Source organism: Osmerus mordax, chromosome 1 (genome assembly GCF_038355195.1).
Source record: "Osmerus mordax isolate fOsmMor3 chromosome 1, fOsmMor3.pri, whole genome shotgun sequence".
Classification (NCBI taxonomy): Eukaryota; Metazoa; Chordata; class Actinopteri; order Osmeriformes; family Osmeridae; genus Osmerus; species Osmerus mordax.
This window is the reverse complement of record NC_090050.1, coordinates 8,130,024-8,149,674: the sequence shown is the minus strand read 5'-3', so window position 1 is coordinate 8,149,674 and position 19,651 is coordinate 8,130,024. Positions and strand designations below refer to the sequence as shown.

General features: G+C 42.3%; 2 protein-coding genes across 3 annotated transcripts; both read right to left on the bottom strand.

The window, feature by feature from the left end:
* Positions 1–178: 178 nt before the first annotated feature.
* Positions 179–8,609, bottom strand: dcaf12 (DDB1 and CUL4 associated factor 12). 2 transcript variants are annotated; one of them, XM_067244830.1, is made up of 10 exons: positions 8,239–8,609; positions 6,350–6,640; positions 5,484–5,747; positions 5,168–5,228; positions 4,530–4,723; positions 3,989–4,054; positions 3,645–3,807; positions 3,073–3,084; positions 2,700–2,878; positions 179–2,350 (listed from the first exon to the last, which is right to left on the bottom strand). In XM_067244830.1, exons 1-10 carry the CDS (start codon positions 8,296–8,298, stop codon positions 2,192–2,194), a joined length of 1,449 nt encoding a protein of 482 aa, XP_067100931.1. In that variant the 5' UTR covers positions 8,299–8,609; the 3' UTR covers positions 179–2,191. The 2 variants fall into 2 exon arrangements, with proteins under 2 accessions (XP_067100931.1, XP_067100940.1); XM_067244839.1 differs by lacking the exon at positions 3,073–3,084.
* A 3,168-nt stretch (positions 8,610–11,777) lies between these two features.
* Positions 11,778–18,231, bottom strand: ubap1 (ubiquitin associated protein 1). Its single transcript, XM_067241232.1, has 7 exons — positions 18,098–18,231; positions 16,837–16,885; positions 16,465–16,589; positions 15,377–16,183; positions 14,419–14,583; positions 12,853–12,954; positions 11,778–12,538 (listed from the first exon to the last, which is right to left on the bottom strand). Exons 2-7 carry the CDS (start codon positions 16,874–16,876, stop codon positions 12,398–12,400), a joined length of 1,380 nt encoding a protein of 459 aa, XP_067097333.1. The 5' UTR covers positions 16,877–16,885; positions 18,098–18,231; the 3' UTR covers positions 11,778–12,397.
* Positions 18,232–19,651: the final 1,420 nt, after the last annotated feature.

Genomic DNA, 19,651 nt, shown 5'->3' with positions numbered 1-19,651 from the left:
CCTCTCGGGTGGGTTCAAATGTTATAAATATTGTTCCACTACCAGGGTTCAGAGGATCGTATAATAATTTATTTCTGAAACTAGGAAAATACACTGGTGGCAGTGTGCTATGTCTATCAGGTTGTACTTAAGACATGAACAGTGTATGCAGGAGGAATAAACACCACAACAACGTATGTAAGAGAAATATTACATCCATATACTTTTTATTATTTTTGTCATTATCTTTTCTTTTTAAAGATTGAATAGGTTGTTTTTTAAGATGTTGTCAATATTGTACAATATCTCAGGTTTGATCATTTGTAAAAACATTCATGAAGTGTGTATAAAAAAAAGAGGGCACTACCAAAGATCAGTCCACACACTTCCCCAAAGATATACATAAAATGTATGCATTTTTCCATTATGCATTTTATACATACACACATTATGTGAAATACACTTTCAAAGTGATGGTAATTTCTTCAACTTATGGTTGTAATTGGGGTTTCTCTCTTTTTCTATTACTTTTATATTGAATGAACATTATCATGAAGACTCTTAAGAAAAGTTCCATGTAGAAAAAAGCAAAATCATGGTCAGCCTGTATCAGTCTTTCACAGAAAGACTTGAGGAAGGCAACAAAGTAACTCAAGTCTACCCTGCCTCTGCACATTAGGCTACGTTTTGTAGAAGGGGAGAGCAGATTCACTTCTCCCTTGATACAAAAAAAAACTAAATAAATGAGTCCAACCAAGTGATAAAACAAAAGCAGTGACTCTGCTATTTCAATTCCAGTAGTCAATAACCAGTAGTTTCCTCCCCCTCCCCATCCTTGGTTTTTCAGGCTACTGATTGATAACTTTATGAAGTTAGAGTTTACCTTTTCAAAGTGAGAGTAGAGTAACAGTGCAATTTACCAGCAGGAATCAATGAAGTCCTTCTCTTCTCTACATTTTTGAAACTAAATTAGAAAACACTGTGGCCCATACTGGCGATCACTGCTCACTTTTGGGCAACCTTGTGAGTAGTTCTAAGCCTAGATATGACCTAAGACTTTCCATAAGGGGTCCCTAATTTCCTTACAGGATTAAGCAAAAAAATATAATAATACAAATTATGTTACGTGTCATGGACACCTGACTAAGTATTTGGGGCACATAAAGAGCAAGCAGTCATTGCAACCATCAAAGAACTTGGATGGCCCTCGATGTATGCCATACAGGGTGACAGCGAGAGCGGGGTAAATAAATAATAACAATAAAGCTAATTGTAATAATACCAACAAGTTTACATTTGTCAAATCACACAGTTGGAATCAAAATAAAATCGGCATTCTCCAGGATTATTCAAAGCAGAAAACATATGCATTTAGCATCTACAGTCATCACACCTTTACATCATCAGAGAAAAAACGTTACGCAGCCAACATTTGATTCCTTCTCCACCTTCTTGCGTTGTGTATGATTGGGTTGTTCTTTATCAATATTTCCTTACGGGCCAATGCGGGAATGGGTGGCCCAGTCCAGCCAATAAACATGTCCTCTTTCAGTTTCTTATAAAAATCAAACTCCACTAGTCAAACTTATTCCTTCAAATCTCATCTGCTTTAAATCCCCCCCAACCTTCCTCTCTTTTTCATTGCCGTCCATTTCGGAAAGAGAGAAAAATAATGAGGGCAGTCACCATACGGAAAACATTCCAAAAAGTAGACGCAAGTCACGACCAAAGAAAAACACTTTGCAACAATGACAAAGTACACCACCAAAAAACGAACGCAAAAACATGACATCCAGTCTGGCCCATTGCAGTGTTTGCACTGGTTCACAATTAGAAATTGGACACTTCCGTTTCCTGTTTCAGTGGCAGACCTTGCAACTTGTTAAACATCGCTAGTTACTGTGGAAATTAAAAAAGTGGTGAGTGGGAAAGTAATATTGAACAGAAGATTCAATAAGAATGGGGGGGGGGGGGACGACGACGACGACAAGATCATGCTCCTGAGTCCAAGAGTAAGGAAGGGAGATAAAGTGATGACCCAAGTGAAGGACACACTAAACAACAAAGGAGGAGGACCAAAAATGGATGAAGGGCTACTTAAGAGGAAGGAAGGCCATCCCACTTAAGCTTGAGGGACAAGGGGGTGGAGGAATGAGTGAAGGAGAAATCAGAGACACCAAAGTGAAGACAGGGGGGGGGAGGGGTCAGAAGGCTAACTCCAGAGTCCTGCGTAGTTGCCGTGGAGGCCTGAGCACAGAGGGCCACCAGCCACGAAAAGCTTGGTGCCGGAGTCGTCGTAGCAGTGCGTGTACACGGCGTTGGGGAAGGAGTTGATGTCAGAGAAGTAGCTCCTCCACGTCTCGTCATGATTCTGATGGGAGGGAAAAAGAGAGAATTAGAGGATAGCAGAAAAAAAGACAAGCAAGTGATGGAGAGAAATCGGGACAAAAGAAGACAGTGACATTTTTCATGAGGTCTTTTGATAAGACCTCATATTTATTGTTATCCAATGCCAGAACCTTGCCAGTATTTATTTGTTATCTTTAACAGGTTTTTGCCCCCTCCCAAAATCCTTTCCCTTCATAACTCAAACAATCCAAATGTACATGTGACATTTGGTAGTCACCACAGCCAGTGAAAAATACAATTCATATTATAAAGATAATTCAGAAACCTCAAATTGACATGAGGCAATATTATATAGAGAAAATGGCACTCACCAGCCAGCCCTTCCCTGTGGTGAGTTTTAGGATGCCCTCTCCTGGGCGCTGCCGGTACCCGCCGGCTGGACTCAGGGGGTCATCCAGAAACCGCTGGGCTCGGATGTCATAGAAGAGAAGGGAACCTTGACCTGTGCCCACCGTCACTATGTGCTCATAGAAACTCACAGAGCGGATCCCTGAGGGCGCAAAATCACAACGGTTAGCGATTTTCTTTTGTCTTTAGAATTTGTATACACTGAATGGAGTTTGAAAAGGTGCATTTTGTAACGTTCGCTTCCTGTCCCTTGCTCTTGTTTGTTTTAAAAGCAGCAGGGTGTCTTGGTGAGTGCAACCATTAGCCAATTGTGTTTGTTGTGTGAGCTCCATTTACCTAGCAGATTCCCTGAGGAAGAAAAAAGTTGTGAAAGTTACCAAATGCACCTTTTCAAGTCTGTGTGTCAAATAGTGAGATACTGATACAATTCTATGAAAATAACCCAAGTACCCAAAGTTATCAAAGTTCAACAGTTCCTTTGAAAGCAATTTTGTTGCTGTATAGATCAAATCAAGTCCTAATTGAGTGTGTACATGCAATGTAAAATGTTATATAATGTTTTTAGTAAATAAAGTATCTCAATATTTTGTAGTTTAGCTTTTAGACATTTTAACACACTAGGGTGGTATACATTTGCTTACTATAGCCAATATGCTAATATGATGTCAAACAATGCCTCGGAAATATATTAATTACTTTGGCGACGAGTATTCAGCATAAATGACAACAGATTGTGTCAAGCATAAATTCCTTTAAGGCCCTACAGTTGTGGCATAATGTTTTCACTAAATCCACTGGCCTGACCACACATGGCCGTTCTCCAGTACTTCTTCAAGTTGTCTTTTTGTGGATATTTAAATCTATAAACTTGGCTCCTTGTAAGAACAGGGTAATGGTCTCATACTAACCGCTTCCTCGCTCCCGGGAGCTGACAGACTTGATGCTGTGGGTGGGCTGCCGAGGGTCCAGGAAGGACACATGAGCCTGAGAGCCCACAGCGTACACGGACCAGTCCTGCCCGTATGCCAGGCACACGTTCTCCTTGCAGTGAGGCAGCTTAGTGGACAATAGCTGAGGTAAAAAGACAGGGATTTTTTTTCAATTATTGTCCCAGAAAATACACACAAACAAAGAGGACAGTGAAACAGCCAACCAGTCTAAATCACCTGAAATGTCTTCAAACTTTATTCGGCTTCTACACGAAACCAAACACGCACCGAAATTCTGTTTAGAAAGACGGACTACTACAAACCTTGCACAAGTTTTGCTCAGCCTTCCAGAGGTGAAAATAGCCATCCAAAGAGACAGCGCCAAGTTCCTGATGAGGAAACAAATCACAAGAGATGCATCGTAAATAATTTGCTCATTCTTTAAATCACAATGGTAACACCGATTTTATCAGAAATAGTATAGTGCCTGTCGGCAGCGCCCATTCTTGCCATCCTTTCCTCTGATAGCTGTGTATTTCTCTCTACCCCATGCCTGTTGGCAACAAAAGTGTGTATATTTCTTTCTCATGAGACCCATCACAGTACAACATGGCAGCAAACGCGTTTATATATTTATATTTTCCCAATGATTCGTGTATCCTTGGGACTTGAGCAATACACTTGATGAATTTCAACTTCATTCAGTGCCCGGTTCTTGAGATAATTGAGCCAGATAGACAAGACACACACACATATTCCTGCCGTCACAGTTAGATTAAGATACCTTTACAGACTGTATTATTTAATAAATGACTATCTTCAAGTTAGTCTAATACAACAAATAAAAGTAGAATCTTGTCGCACCTTGTGGTTGTTGTTGAACGCCAGGGCTCGCACTTTGCAATTGTAAGGGTTGGTGTACTCCTTGGGGATGTCCTCCAGGGCACGGTGAGAGATGTGGGAGTAGCAGGGGACCCCCTCCTCGCTCTGCTTTCTCTCTGCCTGGCTCAGCACCTCCTCAGACACCTCCCACAGGCCCATGGAACCATCCCGAGACCCTGGAGAGGGGATTAGCATGGCTATTAGCATAACTATTAGCATGGCTATTAGCATGGCTATAAGACATCTCACTCTGGCAACAACAAAAAATCTACCCATGATAAATGGAATCCAAAATGTTCCGTAAGTTCCCAAAACACTCGAAAATTAATAGAATACACAAATGAGCCACCCAAAAAATCCAAGAGATGCAATGTCATTGAATCATTATAAGCATACAACATATCTAAACATCCGTCCAACATGAAAACTTGAAATGTGAACTTTAGGGCTGTGGGTAAGAGATTAGCTTTGGTTGGAGTGTGTGTCCTGTTAAGAGTCGGTCTCCATAAGTCTAAAGCTTGATGCCTACCCAGAGAAGTGTTACACAACATCTCGATCCAATTATTTATTTATTTATCAGGGGGAAAGATCTTCCAGAGCTGTTCATTTACGTAACTCACCAGACACAGCCATGCTGTCACTGATCCATGCAATGGAAAAAATCCAGTCATTATGGCCATCCTAAAAAAGGGGAGAGAGCACACACAGTGATTGTTGTGCATGACACCTTCTAGAACTGCACCTAAACCAAATATCACAGTGCAATGGAATGTGCAGATGTCTTTGTGCAAATGTCAAGCATTTCTAAATAAGATATGACGCTTGAACAGTGGCATGTTTCCAGGGACAACATTAGAGAACACGGCATCTTCGTCACTAGTCAATGGTGTCCGTTTAGGATCCCTGGGAGGAACCAAAAATGAATAAATAACGTACATCTCCAACGCAGACAGGATCCAGGGTTGGTAGCCGGTAAACAGCCAGACTGTTAGGGTTGTCTCCTCCAGTAGCTAGAAGTGTACTGGAAGGGTTGAGCTCAATGGCGTGGATCCCACAGCCCTGCTGGTCCAGCCCAGACCCTGAACCCACACCTGGGAGGAAAGGGGTCCCTGTGGGCAGAGTTCCTCCGGCTCTGCCCTCTCTGTCCTTTAGCATGGGGATCCGTGTGATCTGCCCAGTCAAAACATCTGCCACAAATAACTAGAGGGAGAAACAAGAAAGAGGAAGGTTAAAAACTTTGTGGCCTGAACGTAAGGAATGTATTTATTTGTGTCAAGTGAACAATGCTGTCAAAAACTGAGCCCCAGACTGATTTCCCTCTCTTTTACAGAGATCTGAGAAAGACTTTCAGAGGATAAGCAACCATGTGTCATAACAGACAGAGGTAGTAGGGGAGCAGTTTCTGTGTGCAGAGGGAACAAGAATACAAGCATTGCACAAGCTGCAATCAGGGTCTGGGGAAAAATTTCAAATGTCATTCCAAAAGAACTGTAACAGGCCAAAGCATTTTCTTTTGTTTGATTTCTTACGGTCTGTCAATTATTGGCTGATCAATGAATCATGATTGTTGCTACAATGCTGTCTAATTTGCCAAGTAATAAAGGCTTATCAGTCTGTGGCAAACATGTAAGACCACTGCTCGGGAATTGGTAGGTGATTTAACACAAATACAACACCTCTACATCGCTGGCAAATAGTTATCAAAACACAACACAAAGCCTACATCTATTTGTGAACCTGACAAACCCCTTGAACTCCACTACTCTGTCAGGTCGACCTTCAGTATTTGACCGACCCCTTACCGTATTGCACTTGGTCCCACACACCACCTGGCGGTGGTTGAGCCACTGGGAGGCGAACACCTTGTTGAGGCGGCCCAGGGAGAACTCCCTCTCTTTGAGAATGCCGGGAAGCCTCCCGGCAGCGAAGCCGCGTAGGCTCCGCTGGAGCCGCCACTCATGCTGTTGCTGAGGCCGGAACTCCCGCCCCCGCAGGGCGCACACGACTGAACGCCGGCTGCGCCACCACTGCTGCGCGTGTCGGGACGAGGATGATACGCGACTCCGCTTGTACGTTGACTGGCACCAGCCCACCTGAAGGGAAGGAGAGGTTTGGTTAGCAACATACTTAAAAAAAAAAAGTGTTCAGGTCAAATGTGGAGGGGTTTTAGAACCAAATAAAAGCAGTTCTGTGCCCGTCGTAAAAACAGATTGGAGAGAAATCCTTGTAGTATTATGGAACAAGCCATGTCATCACAGGCAATCTGTCTAGTTTACATTTAGTCATTTAGCAGACGCTCTTATCCAGAGCGACTTACAGTAAGTACAGGGACATTCTCCCCGAGGCAAGTAGGGTGAAGTGCCTTGCCCAAGTACACAACTTCATTTTGCACGAACCAACAACCTTCTGATTAATAGCCTGACTCCCTAACCGCTCAGCCATCTGACCCCACATAGTTAACTGCTGAGGTTCCTTATACACAGATTGATGCATCTGTACAATCATATTCCTTAATTTCCTTCGGCCTTGGCAGCTTGCATACTGTAAAATGTGCAGTGCCACCCTCCCCACCCTGAGGACTCTAGCCATTTCTCCAAGCTCAGTGACCCAGATTAAAGGAGCACAACTGGGATCAGGAGGATCATGTACACAAACCTTCCCATAGACACTGAGGTGGTATAGGTGTATTTGTATAAGTGAGAGCACTAGAACAAACATGATTTCGCGTGATAGCCATTGTTTGCATCAATGTTTGGGCTTTAGTATTATCATTTTAAATATAAGAAAATATGATTTAGCGCAAGTATGCTTGAAGCACGACTATAGTCTTTTATTGATACACATGTATTAAATTCCAGTACCGTTCACGGGGTTAGGTTTAGCCTAATGGTTCCATTTGACCTTTTGTCTCATTGGAAATATGACCACGACAAACGAATTAACAATAATTTATGGTGGGATAATTTGCTTGACTTCGACGAGAATGCATGCTAGAAACCCTGCTGGAGGAAAACACATGACTAACAATTTAAACACAGTTATAAATACACAAATGATCTCGTTTAAAAACTTCGGTTACATTGTAATACATACAGTAGTTATATAGGAAAAATACATATTTTTTCATTTGACCACTGACTATAGTACTGCCGTTAGTTTGTGCAAGCTAGCTACATTCGTTATAAGCTATTTTGAAATTGAAAGTCTAGAATACTGTAACTGTCGTTGCCAGGTGTGAGTTATTCTGGCTATCATTTTGACCAGTACTGTTCTGTAGCTAGCTACAGCCAGTCAAACGTTACCTATAGCTAACATCTGGAATGCTAGCCTGCTGTACAGTAGTATGTTCACCTTAGATTAATTGAGGCAGAAGGTTCACAATACACATGGGCTAGCTCAACGAGTAGGAGACAGAATGTTCTACCGGTCTAAGTACCGTTCATAATTCATAATGTGATCTAGCTAGCTCGATGGTCTGAATCAGGCCTTTGTTGACGGCAGCTGGCACCGAATACGTTAGCTAGATTGCAGGCTGTGCCGTCATCTAAAGACAAGTCTTAATCTTAAATAGCCCGTATTAGCTTTAGCTGGTAGCTACCTGTGTTAGCAAATACTAGCTAACCAGCTAGCTGACATTGCTAACTACTGCTTGGCTAGGCTAACATGTTTGCCGAAATGTACACCCGCCTACCTGTTGTTGATCCTTGGGCTCTCCTGCCTTCCTTTTCCTGCTAACTGTTTTTCTCGCCATAATCTGACACACACAATTCCCTCACCCACATGGAGGGCAATAGTGACGCTAGATAATGGATCATATAATGGCGATTAGCTTTTTTGTTGCTTGGCCCTGTGTAGCGTCCGGCGACAGGGAAGGGCGATCACATAGGGTGACGTTAAATAAAGTCCCCTTCAGCCTCCGTAACTACAAAAACGCACTTAATTTCACTTGGTTAGCTTGCCAATTTGATCTGTAGCTGCGGTTGAGGAGCCACGACAGGAGGCTCCCCTCCCTGTCCAAATCTTTATTTTCTCCAATATCCTTTTCTTCACATATCGCGTCAGCAACGGCAACAACATTGGGCCGCGCGCAGCCGCACTCAAATTAAACATCAACAAAAACAAGATCGAACGTGAGCATTCGCGTGTGTGCGTGCCCGTTCACATTGCCTGACGTAATTTCTCGAGTCTCTTGATGTCATTCACGCAGACAACATAGTTAAAATATATTGCAGGCCAAAACTAACCATACTGTATCAAAACCACTGGTCAGCGGTTCTTATGTGGCAATATCTGTTTATTGAGTTTGAGGGGGGGTCACCGGCAATCCATGTAACATCCATAAGAAAGTCAAATCATTCAATAGACTGACCAACTTTTCAACACTAATAATGCTACAGGAGTAATAGTATATGAATAAGCAATCATAGCAATTGTGTTCCAACTTTCAGTGACTTTCAGCTGATCCACATTCTATTTGGACAAAACTAATGCTTTGTGTGTGAGAGAAAGAAAGAGAGACAAAGGGTTAAACACTAATAGGGGTTGCCTTTCTGGCATACTCATCCAACACTCTGTGAGGTAAGAGTAAAAAATAATAAACCAATTCGGTCATTTTTTCTGCTGACAATTCTATTGGAGGTTTCTAGTTGTTTTAACAATAGAGGTTAGAGGGTCAACCATTCTTGTGGTGTCTGTGTTGGTTTCAGCCATCTTGTGCTGACAGAAAAAAACTTTCAGCTACACAACTTTGACAGCAAATGGATGAGTTACCACCCAAAACCATAAATAAATCACTGACACTGATAAATAGTAACAGACACACCATTAAAAGATGTGTACATTTAATCACATTAATATTGCTGAAACGATTCAGCAGGAAACTGAAATGTTTTCGAGAAAAATCATAATGTCAGGAGCTATGCAGGACCACCAGCAACTCTTGCTTACATTACTAAGAGCCGTCAAAATCCAGATGTTATTTAGAACTCGAACCACAAGTTCAAAGTTTCTCCTGATAAAAAAAAGTCAACACACTGAGGAAGTCTAACAACTGGCTAATGAATACCAGCCATAACCTCCTGTTCCACTCCCGAATAGATCTGTAAGACATGGAGGTTTGAGTTCTGCCAACTTGCTTCTGGGCATTATTGTCAAGATCTACGTAAGGTATGTGAAAGTAGGCAGTCTAAGGTTTGACTAACAATGAAGTGGACATTTCAACTTCATAGATTGTGGGCTGAATCCTAACTTGAAGTGCGTACTGTGTGTACAGTAATGTAATGGATTGACAGTGTAATTTGATACCGTGTTAACCAAAGGCTCCATCTATGGAAGGAAGTTTTAAAGTACCAGACTGAAATGCTCATTACTGACAGAATCATAATTAAGTGAAATCACTAGGTACACATTTGCTTCTTACCACTCAGGCTTTACAATGTAACCGCATAGCTAAGATGACATGGAACATCCAAACGCCTTAACAACCTATAGTGTGACAATATGAAACCTGACCAGGTGCTCCTATGGATGTTGTAAGCATTTGAGCCTTAGGATTTCCTCACAACTCAGTAATGTTAGGTAAAAAAAAACAATTGGAATGCAAAAAATGTGCAGGGCATTACCATACCCACTGTTGACCCAGCAAGATTTGGGAATTCCTGTTCACAATTTGGTTAGGGACCGTTTGATTGTCCTTATTTTAAAACTAAAAACTTGCGCTTTTATTCTTTTATGGTGCTGTGATGGTGCAATTTCCCAGAGGACATCAACACAGTTCTAACAAGGTTTTGAGAAGTCCAAGCTGAGAGAGCATTGTAGTTATTGCTACAATGTCCGTGTTAAGACATTTCTGTTCATAGCACCGGGCACTCAGTGTGGTCCTGTTGAATATAAGTGGCACTCAATGCCAAGATCATAGGTGACATACATAAACATATCTCTGACATCCGTATTGGCAAAATATCAGCAACCTAATTATCAAACTATTTTCGGTTATATTTTCTATTCCGAGGTATTCTGATTAGTGGAAACAAACATCCTTTGTTGGATATTAGAGAATACTCCATCATGGTGCCTAATTTTGCATTTGACCCGGCACCGCATTATCATCCAGTCCTCAATTTGTTACTTTATGAAAGTGAGTTCAAGACAGTTACATTTTAAAATCCTTTTAGTTTCTTACCTTCACGTATAATGGTAATTTGGCTAGCCTGGTCATTTACTTTGGGTAGGGCACACTGGGCAACATACTTCACCAGAACTTATTCACACATGATGTCTCATGGCACTTAAAACCTATCAATTCATTTGGACAGGTTGGTAGTCCAAAGGAATCTATGGAGGGCAAAATAGCAATACAGTGCATAACTGGAAATTAAAATGACACCCATTAAACACAGGTGACATTAGGTTCTTACTGATTAAAAATATAAGACCTATTTTTAGAGAATGCTTTTGTCATTTCAATTAGGGAACACACAAACACACATCCATATGAAATAAGCAGAGAGTAACAGGATGGACAAACTATTTATGGGAAAAACTACATTTTTAAGTTAGTGTAGCGTTAAACTGTGATAAACTGAAAAGAAAAATATATAGCAAACTTTTTCATATTACATTTCTCCAGCCATGTATCCATTTTAAGACTCATTGTTCACAATCTTCCAATGTTTACAGGGTCTTAAAGGTACCAGTCAGTCATACATCATCAAACATCTCTATTGCACAGAAGTTTGGTTGCAGAACAACCCAAACTTAAATGTTTATCTTATTCACTTCAAAACCGCCAAAAGGTCCTATCAGAAATCAAGTGTCAGTGTACTTTCATCAATAATCTATGTATGTGATGTGTGTTTTATGCCTGTGCAGATTTGACACCGTCAATGGATCATATGCAAACTTTTAGATAGTTTTTGTTTCATATTTCCAGTCAAATTTGTTCTCCATCTCTCTCTCTCCAGCGGCATTTGCGTCCTTTCCAGTGCGGGGAATCGACCGGGGCAGAAATAGAAGTTATCAGTAATATTATTAATCTTTATGGTTCTGAAAATGCAGTTCCTAAAACAGAAAGCAAAGAAAGAAAATATCAGATGACCCAGAAATTAAAAAAATAAGAAAGCGTGTTCATCCCTCTCAATGGACAAGACAAAAAATTAACGACGTGAGAAAAGGTGAGGGAGAGGGCCGTGAAAAAAACATCTGCCACAATAACAGAGTGGGCACTTCTTAAGTCAGTTCTCTGTTTCACGGTGAGCAGGTTCAGGTTACGTTGGCTGACTGACCAGTCAGTTTCAAGAGTCTCCTGGCCCCCCCTTGTAACGCCGCTAATTTGTGGGCCTGCGTTTAGCAGCGGAAGATGGCAGCTTTTTTTAGCTGGGAGTGTCAGTGTTCCGACTATTCTGTCAAAAGAAACAGGCTTGTGCCCCTCCCAGTCTGGGTCTACTAGGCCCCTCCCCTTACACCCCACAGAGTTAGCCACACCCTTTCCAGCACTAGCCACTTTTCGTTTTGGACCAAATGGCCTTCATATTCTCGTTGCATCTTTTTCATACACCTCCGCATTCTTCAGCAAAAAAAAAAGAAAAAAAAAGAAAAAGCAGGCATGGATTCCCAGAACTTCGAACTACAGACCAAACCCCCACGAAATACAGGAGCCCATTTCTCACGCTTCACTCGAGGCACACAGTCCTATCAAAAGTGCTGATTCGTTCATCGTTTGTGTGTGTGCGCGTCTTAGCCAGATCAAGCAAGATACATAGAAGCCACACTTTTTGTACAGGGCGTTGCGAGGCGTCTGTAGTGGACGGAACTGGGAGGAAGCCTGTGTGAGCCTGACAGGAGGGCGTGGCTCAGCTGGCGGTGGCACGACCCATGAGGTCCTCCAGGGCCTTGTCCTGGTCGTTGTTGTGAACCAGCAGCACCTCCTTGATGGCATCGCGCTCGAACCCCATCTCGCCAAAGCGCGACATCAGCTGCAGGAACTCTAAGGCCTGCGGGGAACAGAGAGTGTAACGAGGATGTAAAATTAGATGAAAACCCATTTTCTTTAAGAAAACAAAAGTGGTATGAGGTGTAAAGACTTTACCAGGCCAGGGCTGGCTTTACTTCAAGGATATAGAGAACAGTAGCTGCTTGTAAATAAGTTACGAGAATTTGGGAAAGAGCAGGATCTCCTAACAATTGGATTTTGTCAGTCTCCCACACCAGCGATAAACTGCTTAGTGCATCATGTGAAAAGAATGAATAACATGGCTCTGCTGTGTTGTATTTGTACTGATTTGAGGCATGAATTGCCACAACCAACCTTTTCCTCTGAACACTGGTACATCTCCAAGCACTCCTCCACGGCCGTGGCATCGAAACCTCGCTCGCAGAGGCGAGTGTGGACAAACAGGTAGTCCAGCACCTGAGACAAAAAAACACACACACCATGAGGACAGTTTTTGCAATGAACTGTAATTTGAGTCTGCTGATTAGAATGTTGGGCAAAAAAAAAAAAAAAAGGAATGAAGCGCTAACTACTTCCAGTTGAATTCCATTGTGTATTTTTACTACGGTGTTTTTTTGTTTTATTTTGTAAAATGTATTAATTTACCTGACACTGTTACCCATAGACATGCATATAGTGGGTACAGCAAATAATCACGAATCAGAAGTGCACAGAAAAGTGTTTCAGTGTTTAGAGCCAAAGAACTGTCTGTATTTTACCAGACAGTGCGACAATATCATCATTAAAACTACATTATTACACAGCTTTGTTGAATACTCCATTTTGATTGGTCAATTATGGCATTCTATGGTATGTTATTTCTGAATAGCTACAGTATGGAAGCAGTTCTGATCTGACTCTGGCGACCACGTCCAATCATATCCATCCGCAGAATAGAGTCAGGGAAGTTGTGTTGCTTTAATAAAGACAGAAACGTCAACATCAATATTCCCAAAGAGCACCCAATTCACCTTTTTCTCACTGAGTTTAGGTTGCAATGGACGCAGTTATATAACAACAATGTACATTATTGATTTATTTATTAAGTCGCCATTGAAATGGGTTTAATGTTGACCAAACAACCAAAACTGTTCCCCTACGTTTAAAGGAAGAGGGGTACACTGAACAGTGTATTAATATTAACCAAACATGCTGGAATTGCAGGTATTTTACTCTATGGGTTAAATCAGAGCAAGAATGGTCAAAGTACATGAAAATGAAATAGATATTTAATAACATTGCAAATGAATGAAATCAATAACAAGGCAAACATTTGACACAAAATGAAAGTCTCAACTCTTACCTACTCTTCCATGATTATTGTAAATCAGAGAAAGAGTAAGAGGTGAGGAAGGAAGGAGGAGGACAAGCCAGAGGTGAGGAGAAGCCCTCAGGAGATCAAGAATCGAAAGAACAATGCTTCACAATTCCCTTTCATACCCAACTTTTATCTGTAGAACGAATCGGACCACATTTTGACCCTTTACTCTTCAACATGTGACGAGCCACAATGAGGCGTGAAACGCATCAAGCAGAGACTCCGTCCAGCAACTCCAGATATCAGAGGTGGGGTCAGGGTGACACCCAGCCTGACACTGTGTAGTAAGTGGCAAGCAGCAAGGTCATGTCAGGGTTTATTTTACCTAAATGACCGGCTTGCTGTACATTATCCCTACTTATTATAGAAGTCTGATAATGTGGCAGTGCAACACTAAAAAGAACAGAGCAAAAATGAATGCATCAAAATCCAATTCAGTCATTAGAACTGTTCTAGGGGTCGAAGGTTGAAATCCCAGTCCTTCACAGTTCTGGTCAAACACACGCGCGCGCGCACACAAGTCACAGACGATTTCAGACGTTCTTCGCTGTAGGGGAGCCTACCTGCTCCACGTTCTGCCCTTGCTTCTGCATGGCTCTGAGGACACCTTCGTAGGAGTAGCCCATGCCCACGATGGTCTCCACACACTGTCGCTCACTGGGGGACAGGCTGAGCAGGCCCCCTCCGCATGGGAGAGGGGCAGGGCCAGAGCCTGGGACTGCGTGGGTCTGGTAGGAGGGAAACAAGCACGAGGGCAGAGATTACTTGGATGAAGTGGTGAACCCATATCAGGCTTAATGATGAAATGGAGAACTGTTGATGGACCAAGACCGATGTAAAAAAAGTGTTTTTGTATTTGTTCTAACTAAAAAGAGGTCTGTCATAAACCACTGATCAATTAACAATAATGAAAGATTACAACTAATGATTACTTTATTACTTATACTGTTTTGAGTGTTCTGAATATATGAAACATTGTTTGATCTATACCCTGCTATATTTGCTCATGAGAGCATGACCCTTGGTAATGTCCAGGAGAGAAATATGTCTATCTACGAATGATGTCGCTTGTAGCATTGATAAACTGTCGTTATGCTGTTTGCTGAAGCTTGTTTATGCCTGCATAGCCATAAATTAGTTCTTTGTAAGACTAGGACATGTCTGTGACAGTAGATCAGAAGTCACAATGTTACCAAGTGTATAATGCCATGCAACTTTGAACAAGGAAAACAGGAGGAAAGTAAAGGCCATTTCTCGGAGCCCTATCTAAAGACGACAACAAAGAGCTATCTAGCGCCATGAATGCAGCGTCTTCTTTCTGTGCTTGCGAAGCTGTTGATTGTCACCCTCCCATATTGTGACACTTTAACTGCCCTTCATCCCTGTATTCTTTGTCTTGTACTCTGAGATGCTCAGCTTGAGTGGATCAGGCACCTGCACCTTACATATATGTAATAAATACTTCAATTTTGTCTTGAAATTGAACTGCAATAGGGTAGAATAAGAGACTTCATAACTTACCTGCTTTAGTGCCCCGTTTTGGGTATGACTGTGCAACTCCTGCCGTCCAATGATGTCGTTCTTTTGGAGGGCCGGGGGGCTGCCGTTAGATAGGATGCGCGGTGAGGGGATAGAGATGGGGTTCAGGTTACAACTCATCAGGACCGGATCACACAAGTCCCCAGGGTCCGACAACTTGGGGAAGGTCAGTGATCGGATGTTGCAGGGACGATCGTCTGCGTCAGGCGTCCCTCTGCTTCTGTCCATGTCCATCAGCGCTACAAGGCCGTTGGGTTTGTGAACATACCCCGTTTTGGCTGGAAGGCAGGTGTTGGTGGTTGCAGCGGGAGGAGAGGGGCTGTTGCCACGCGAGGTCGGCCCAGATTGGATGGCCTCGGGTGGGGACGCGGGGGGCAGCGGCTGGGGCTGGCTCTGCAGGATGCTCCGCAGCTCCTCCTTGTCATCGAGCGTCTTGAGCTCCAGCTTGTCGAAGGGGTCCTCCTCACGCTCAAAGTCGGCCAGGTTGAGTCTCTGCAGCTGGGGGAGGCTGGGCTGGGCCTGCCTGGCCAGGCTGGGAGCAGGCAGGGGCGTGAGGATGGCGTTGTGTCGCAAGCCCGCCAGCACTGGGTTCAGGGCCGGGGGCGGAGGGTCGTGCTCCTCAGCTGGCCGGGGCCTCTTCCCGCCACCGTCCTGCATGGGGGACGGGTCCTCCCTGCTCTCGGACTCGGCCCTGGCGATCGCCGCTTCTACCGCCCGAGCTTCCGCCGCTCTGGCCTCTGCGAGCTCCAGCCCCCAACAGACACTTCGCCTCTCCAGGGAAAAATCGTACTGTGGACAGGGACAATAAAAAAAACACTTTAAAAAATCACTTATTGGGACAGTTAACTGCTGGCCCAACTTTGTTGAATTACAGTACTAGTTAAGCTACTCTTACAGTGGCCCTAAAAATAATAATTCCCCACCGGTCTGACATGCACATGATGTTAAATATCGGCAAAAACTAGTAGACTGCTAATAGATACAGATGGCCCTGGGGGAGAAGTTTGTAGGGAATGACCAAACCTACTTTAAACAATGCAACAATGCGGCAGTCTGACAGATAAACTTACCTGCAGGTCTGCGAGTACAGAGCCACAGTCGGGCAGGCAGAAGCCAACAGGCAGCCCAACTTTGGCAGGGCAGCGGAACTTGTCGTTGATTTTGAAGGGAACATCATCAAGGTAGCTGATGGGTCCTGGGAACGCACAGTAATGGTAAATAACTGGGCTGCGATAAACACAAGCATCAGATTCAAGATGTTTTGTCTTCATTTCTCCCCCACTGAGCAGGGTAAACTAGACCAAAACAATAGTGAAATCTGCTATCTGACAGTATTTGATATGTACTGCCCACAGGGTGACAACGGACACATTCCACAACGAAGCCCCTGACAGTGATTGTTATGAAGGAAAAAGAGGAAAGACACTGGCAGACACACTCACCATTGTTGTAGGTGTCTGCTCCAGACTTCCTTGCAGCCATTTAGATACTCTGAAGTCAGAAACACAGGGTTCAGAAACTAGCAGAGATTGGTCGGCTTTTAAAATGAGAAAAATGTAAGCACTACACACCACTGCATCAACCCACCACTGTTGTGTAACTATATTACAGTGAAATGAAAGATTATAGACACCACTCTATGGCGATACAAATACGATGGATGTTAAATGAAATGTTGACTTCGCAGATTAAAAGGGCTAGTGGGTGTGAGTGTGTTAAATGAAGGCCTTCAAACGGAGGCCCATCAAATACAGCAGATCAAGTGTCAAATCTGACCATGTGAGATAAACTACTCTTAGTATTAGTCTGTGCCGTTGAAGTCATTTCAAGTGTGGAACCGTAATAAAATATTTAGGACGAATAACGTTTAAAATGATGTATACCCTCAAAGGCAACGCATTACATCAAACGTAGCTAGCATACCGGTAACAATGTGCATCATTTTGCGTAAACATCATGTGAGGACTGTGAATTACGTAAGGTACAGTTTGTACATTTGAGATAGCTAGCCAACTCATTGAAACGTATAATTATATAGCTACTTCGGTTTATGTTGCCATCAACAACAGGTATATTAGCTAACTTGCTAGCCTACAAAACGTCACGTAGGCATACCAATTTATTCAATTAGTCAAGTTAAGCTAACTACATCTTTCTTAGCTGCGCTAGCTACTAGCCCCTGCCTGTTAACCGAAACTACTAGCTAGTACTAAAGCTTTATTCAAAATTATCTGTACAACGTACTTTATCAACCCAAAAACATTATTGCTCACTGCGATTGCACAATATAATATATACTAAAGTAGCCTTTAGCTAGCTAGTTATTTGGAAAGTTTCGTTTATCCGGCCAAAATGAATGTTGAACAGAATGTACAGAAGCTACGTACGACGTTGGTTGCGTAGCTTGATTTCTAGCATAAAGACTTTCCTGGACGATTAACTCAAGATAGGTTCCACTTTCGGCAGGAATTATGACTAATATACTTGGCTAGACTGTCAAGAAGCTAGCTTGTTAGCTAGCTAGTCTTGCCAATTCCAGAAAATTCTTAGTCCGTGGTTCGCTAGCTAGTTTAGCCAGCTGTGGCCTCGCACTGTCTGTTTTGTTATGTGGACCGTTCACTCCCCTCTACCTCTCTGTGTCACTCTGGTAGTGCCACCGCCCCTTAAGGTATCTACCCAAATGTACATCACGGACCCTCTTACCTGTATGTGCTCCGTCTTGCTTCCCCGAAAACGTATTTACGCCTGCCCGCCGAGATACAGTCTTTGAAGTCGTACCTAAAATAAGTTTTATTGAAACCGAAATCTCTTTCCTGCCTCATCGTGCGACGCCATCTTGAAATGTCAGCTTCCCTTCCTTTGGTTCCTGTTTTGTTTTTGTTTTTTTGTTAATGAACAATCAGGTCACAAATACAGAAACATAGTTACAGATACAGTTTACAAATACAATAACGAAAAAATACAAAAACAGTAATAACAATAAGATAAATCCTTAAGTTCCTGTTTGACGTAACCTTTTCACTTTAATGACGACAGAGGAAGAACATTTAATTATTTATATCATTTATTAAACCTCTGACAAAATACATAGAAAACGTTCAAATAGGGAGCCATTACATCATATCATTAACAATGGAAATAAAAAAAACAGTAAACTTTGGTTAATTTTACTGTATAGTATATAAAATGGGTTAGTATGAGCATAATTTATGAGACGGTCGATCTACTGGTGATGGAGTGCTAGGATGCTGCAGAATGAGAAAGTGTGACCATGTTCAATATATCTATTTTCAAGAAAAGATCAAAAGACCCAGACTATGGTCCATATACTTATGTAGCAACATGTGTCAATATGATCAAAATACCTGTATCAACTGTAGCAATTTGTATTGTAGTTGTATGTTACATTTTCAAGACTTACGGTATATGACCATACTATATCAATTCAAATCTAGATCGATAAAACATACAAAAGAATGAAAGAGACAAAGAATGTAGCTGTAGAGTTTCATAAATCTTAAGAAATTTAACCGAATCAAACAATTACAAAATGTAACTTGGACCCCTTTTAAACAGATGCAGTAGTATCTAAAACACACAAATGTCTGTTAGGCTTCATTCAGTGTGGTAGAGTAATGTAATCAAGCCATTTACTGCCATTAGATTTCACTGACCCCCCCCCCCCCCCCCCCAACACTGTTATAACATCATCCACAGGCTAACCACATTATGATGCATTGCCTTTAGAGTCTGTTACACTGTATGTGATATCCTCCATCACTGAACTATTGTTAATGAAACCCATTACACATATGGTCTGATGTAGAAATTGCTTGTCCGTAGCTTAAGGTTTCATCGGAACTAGACACAATTGTAAAATAAATTGTATCAAGCTCATGACATGATATAGGATTGGAGGGCTCCTGCTTCTATACTGTATATAAGCCTATGAGTCTTCAGAGAGGTTTCGGGCAGCGATTAAAGCTTTGGCAGTGTAGGGAGCTTCTGACTAGCGACTCTAACAGAAAGCCGTGACTGATAAAGAGACAGTTGTCACTTTGGCAGGTCTTCCCCTCTCTGCATAGTATCTCTGAAGCTCCATGGACATTTTGTTCTTGGTCAACTTCCTGACCAAGGCTCTTCTTGCACTGTTTCTTCACTGGGCGAAGAGACAGTGCCAACTTTTGATTTGGTTCTTAACCTCTTTCATTTCATTGCTCGAAGGAATTTTCAATGTTTAATCCCTTTTTTATGATC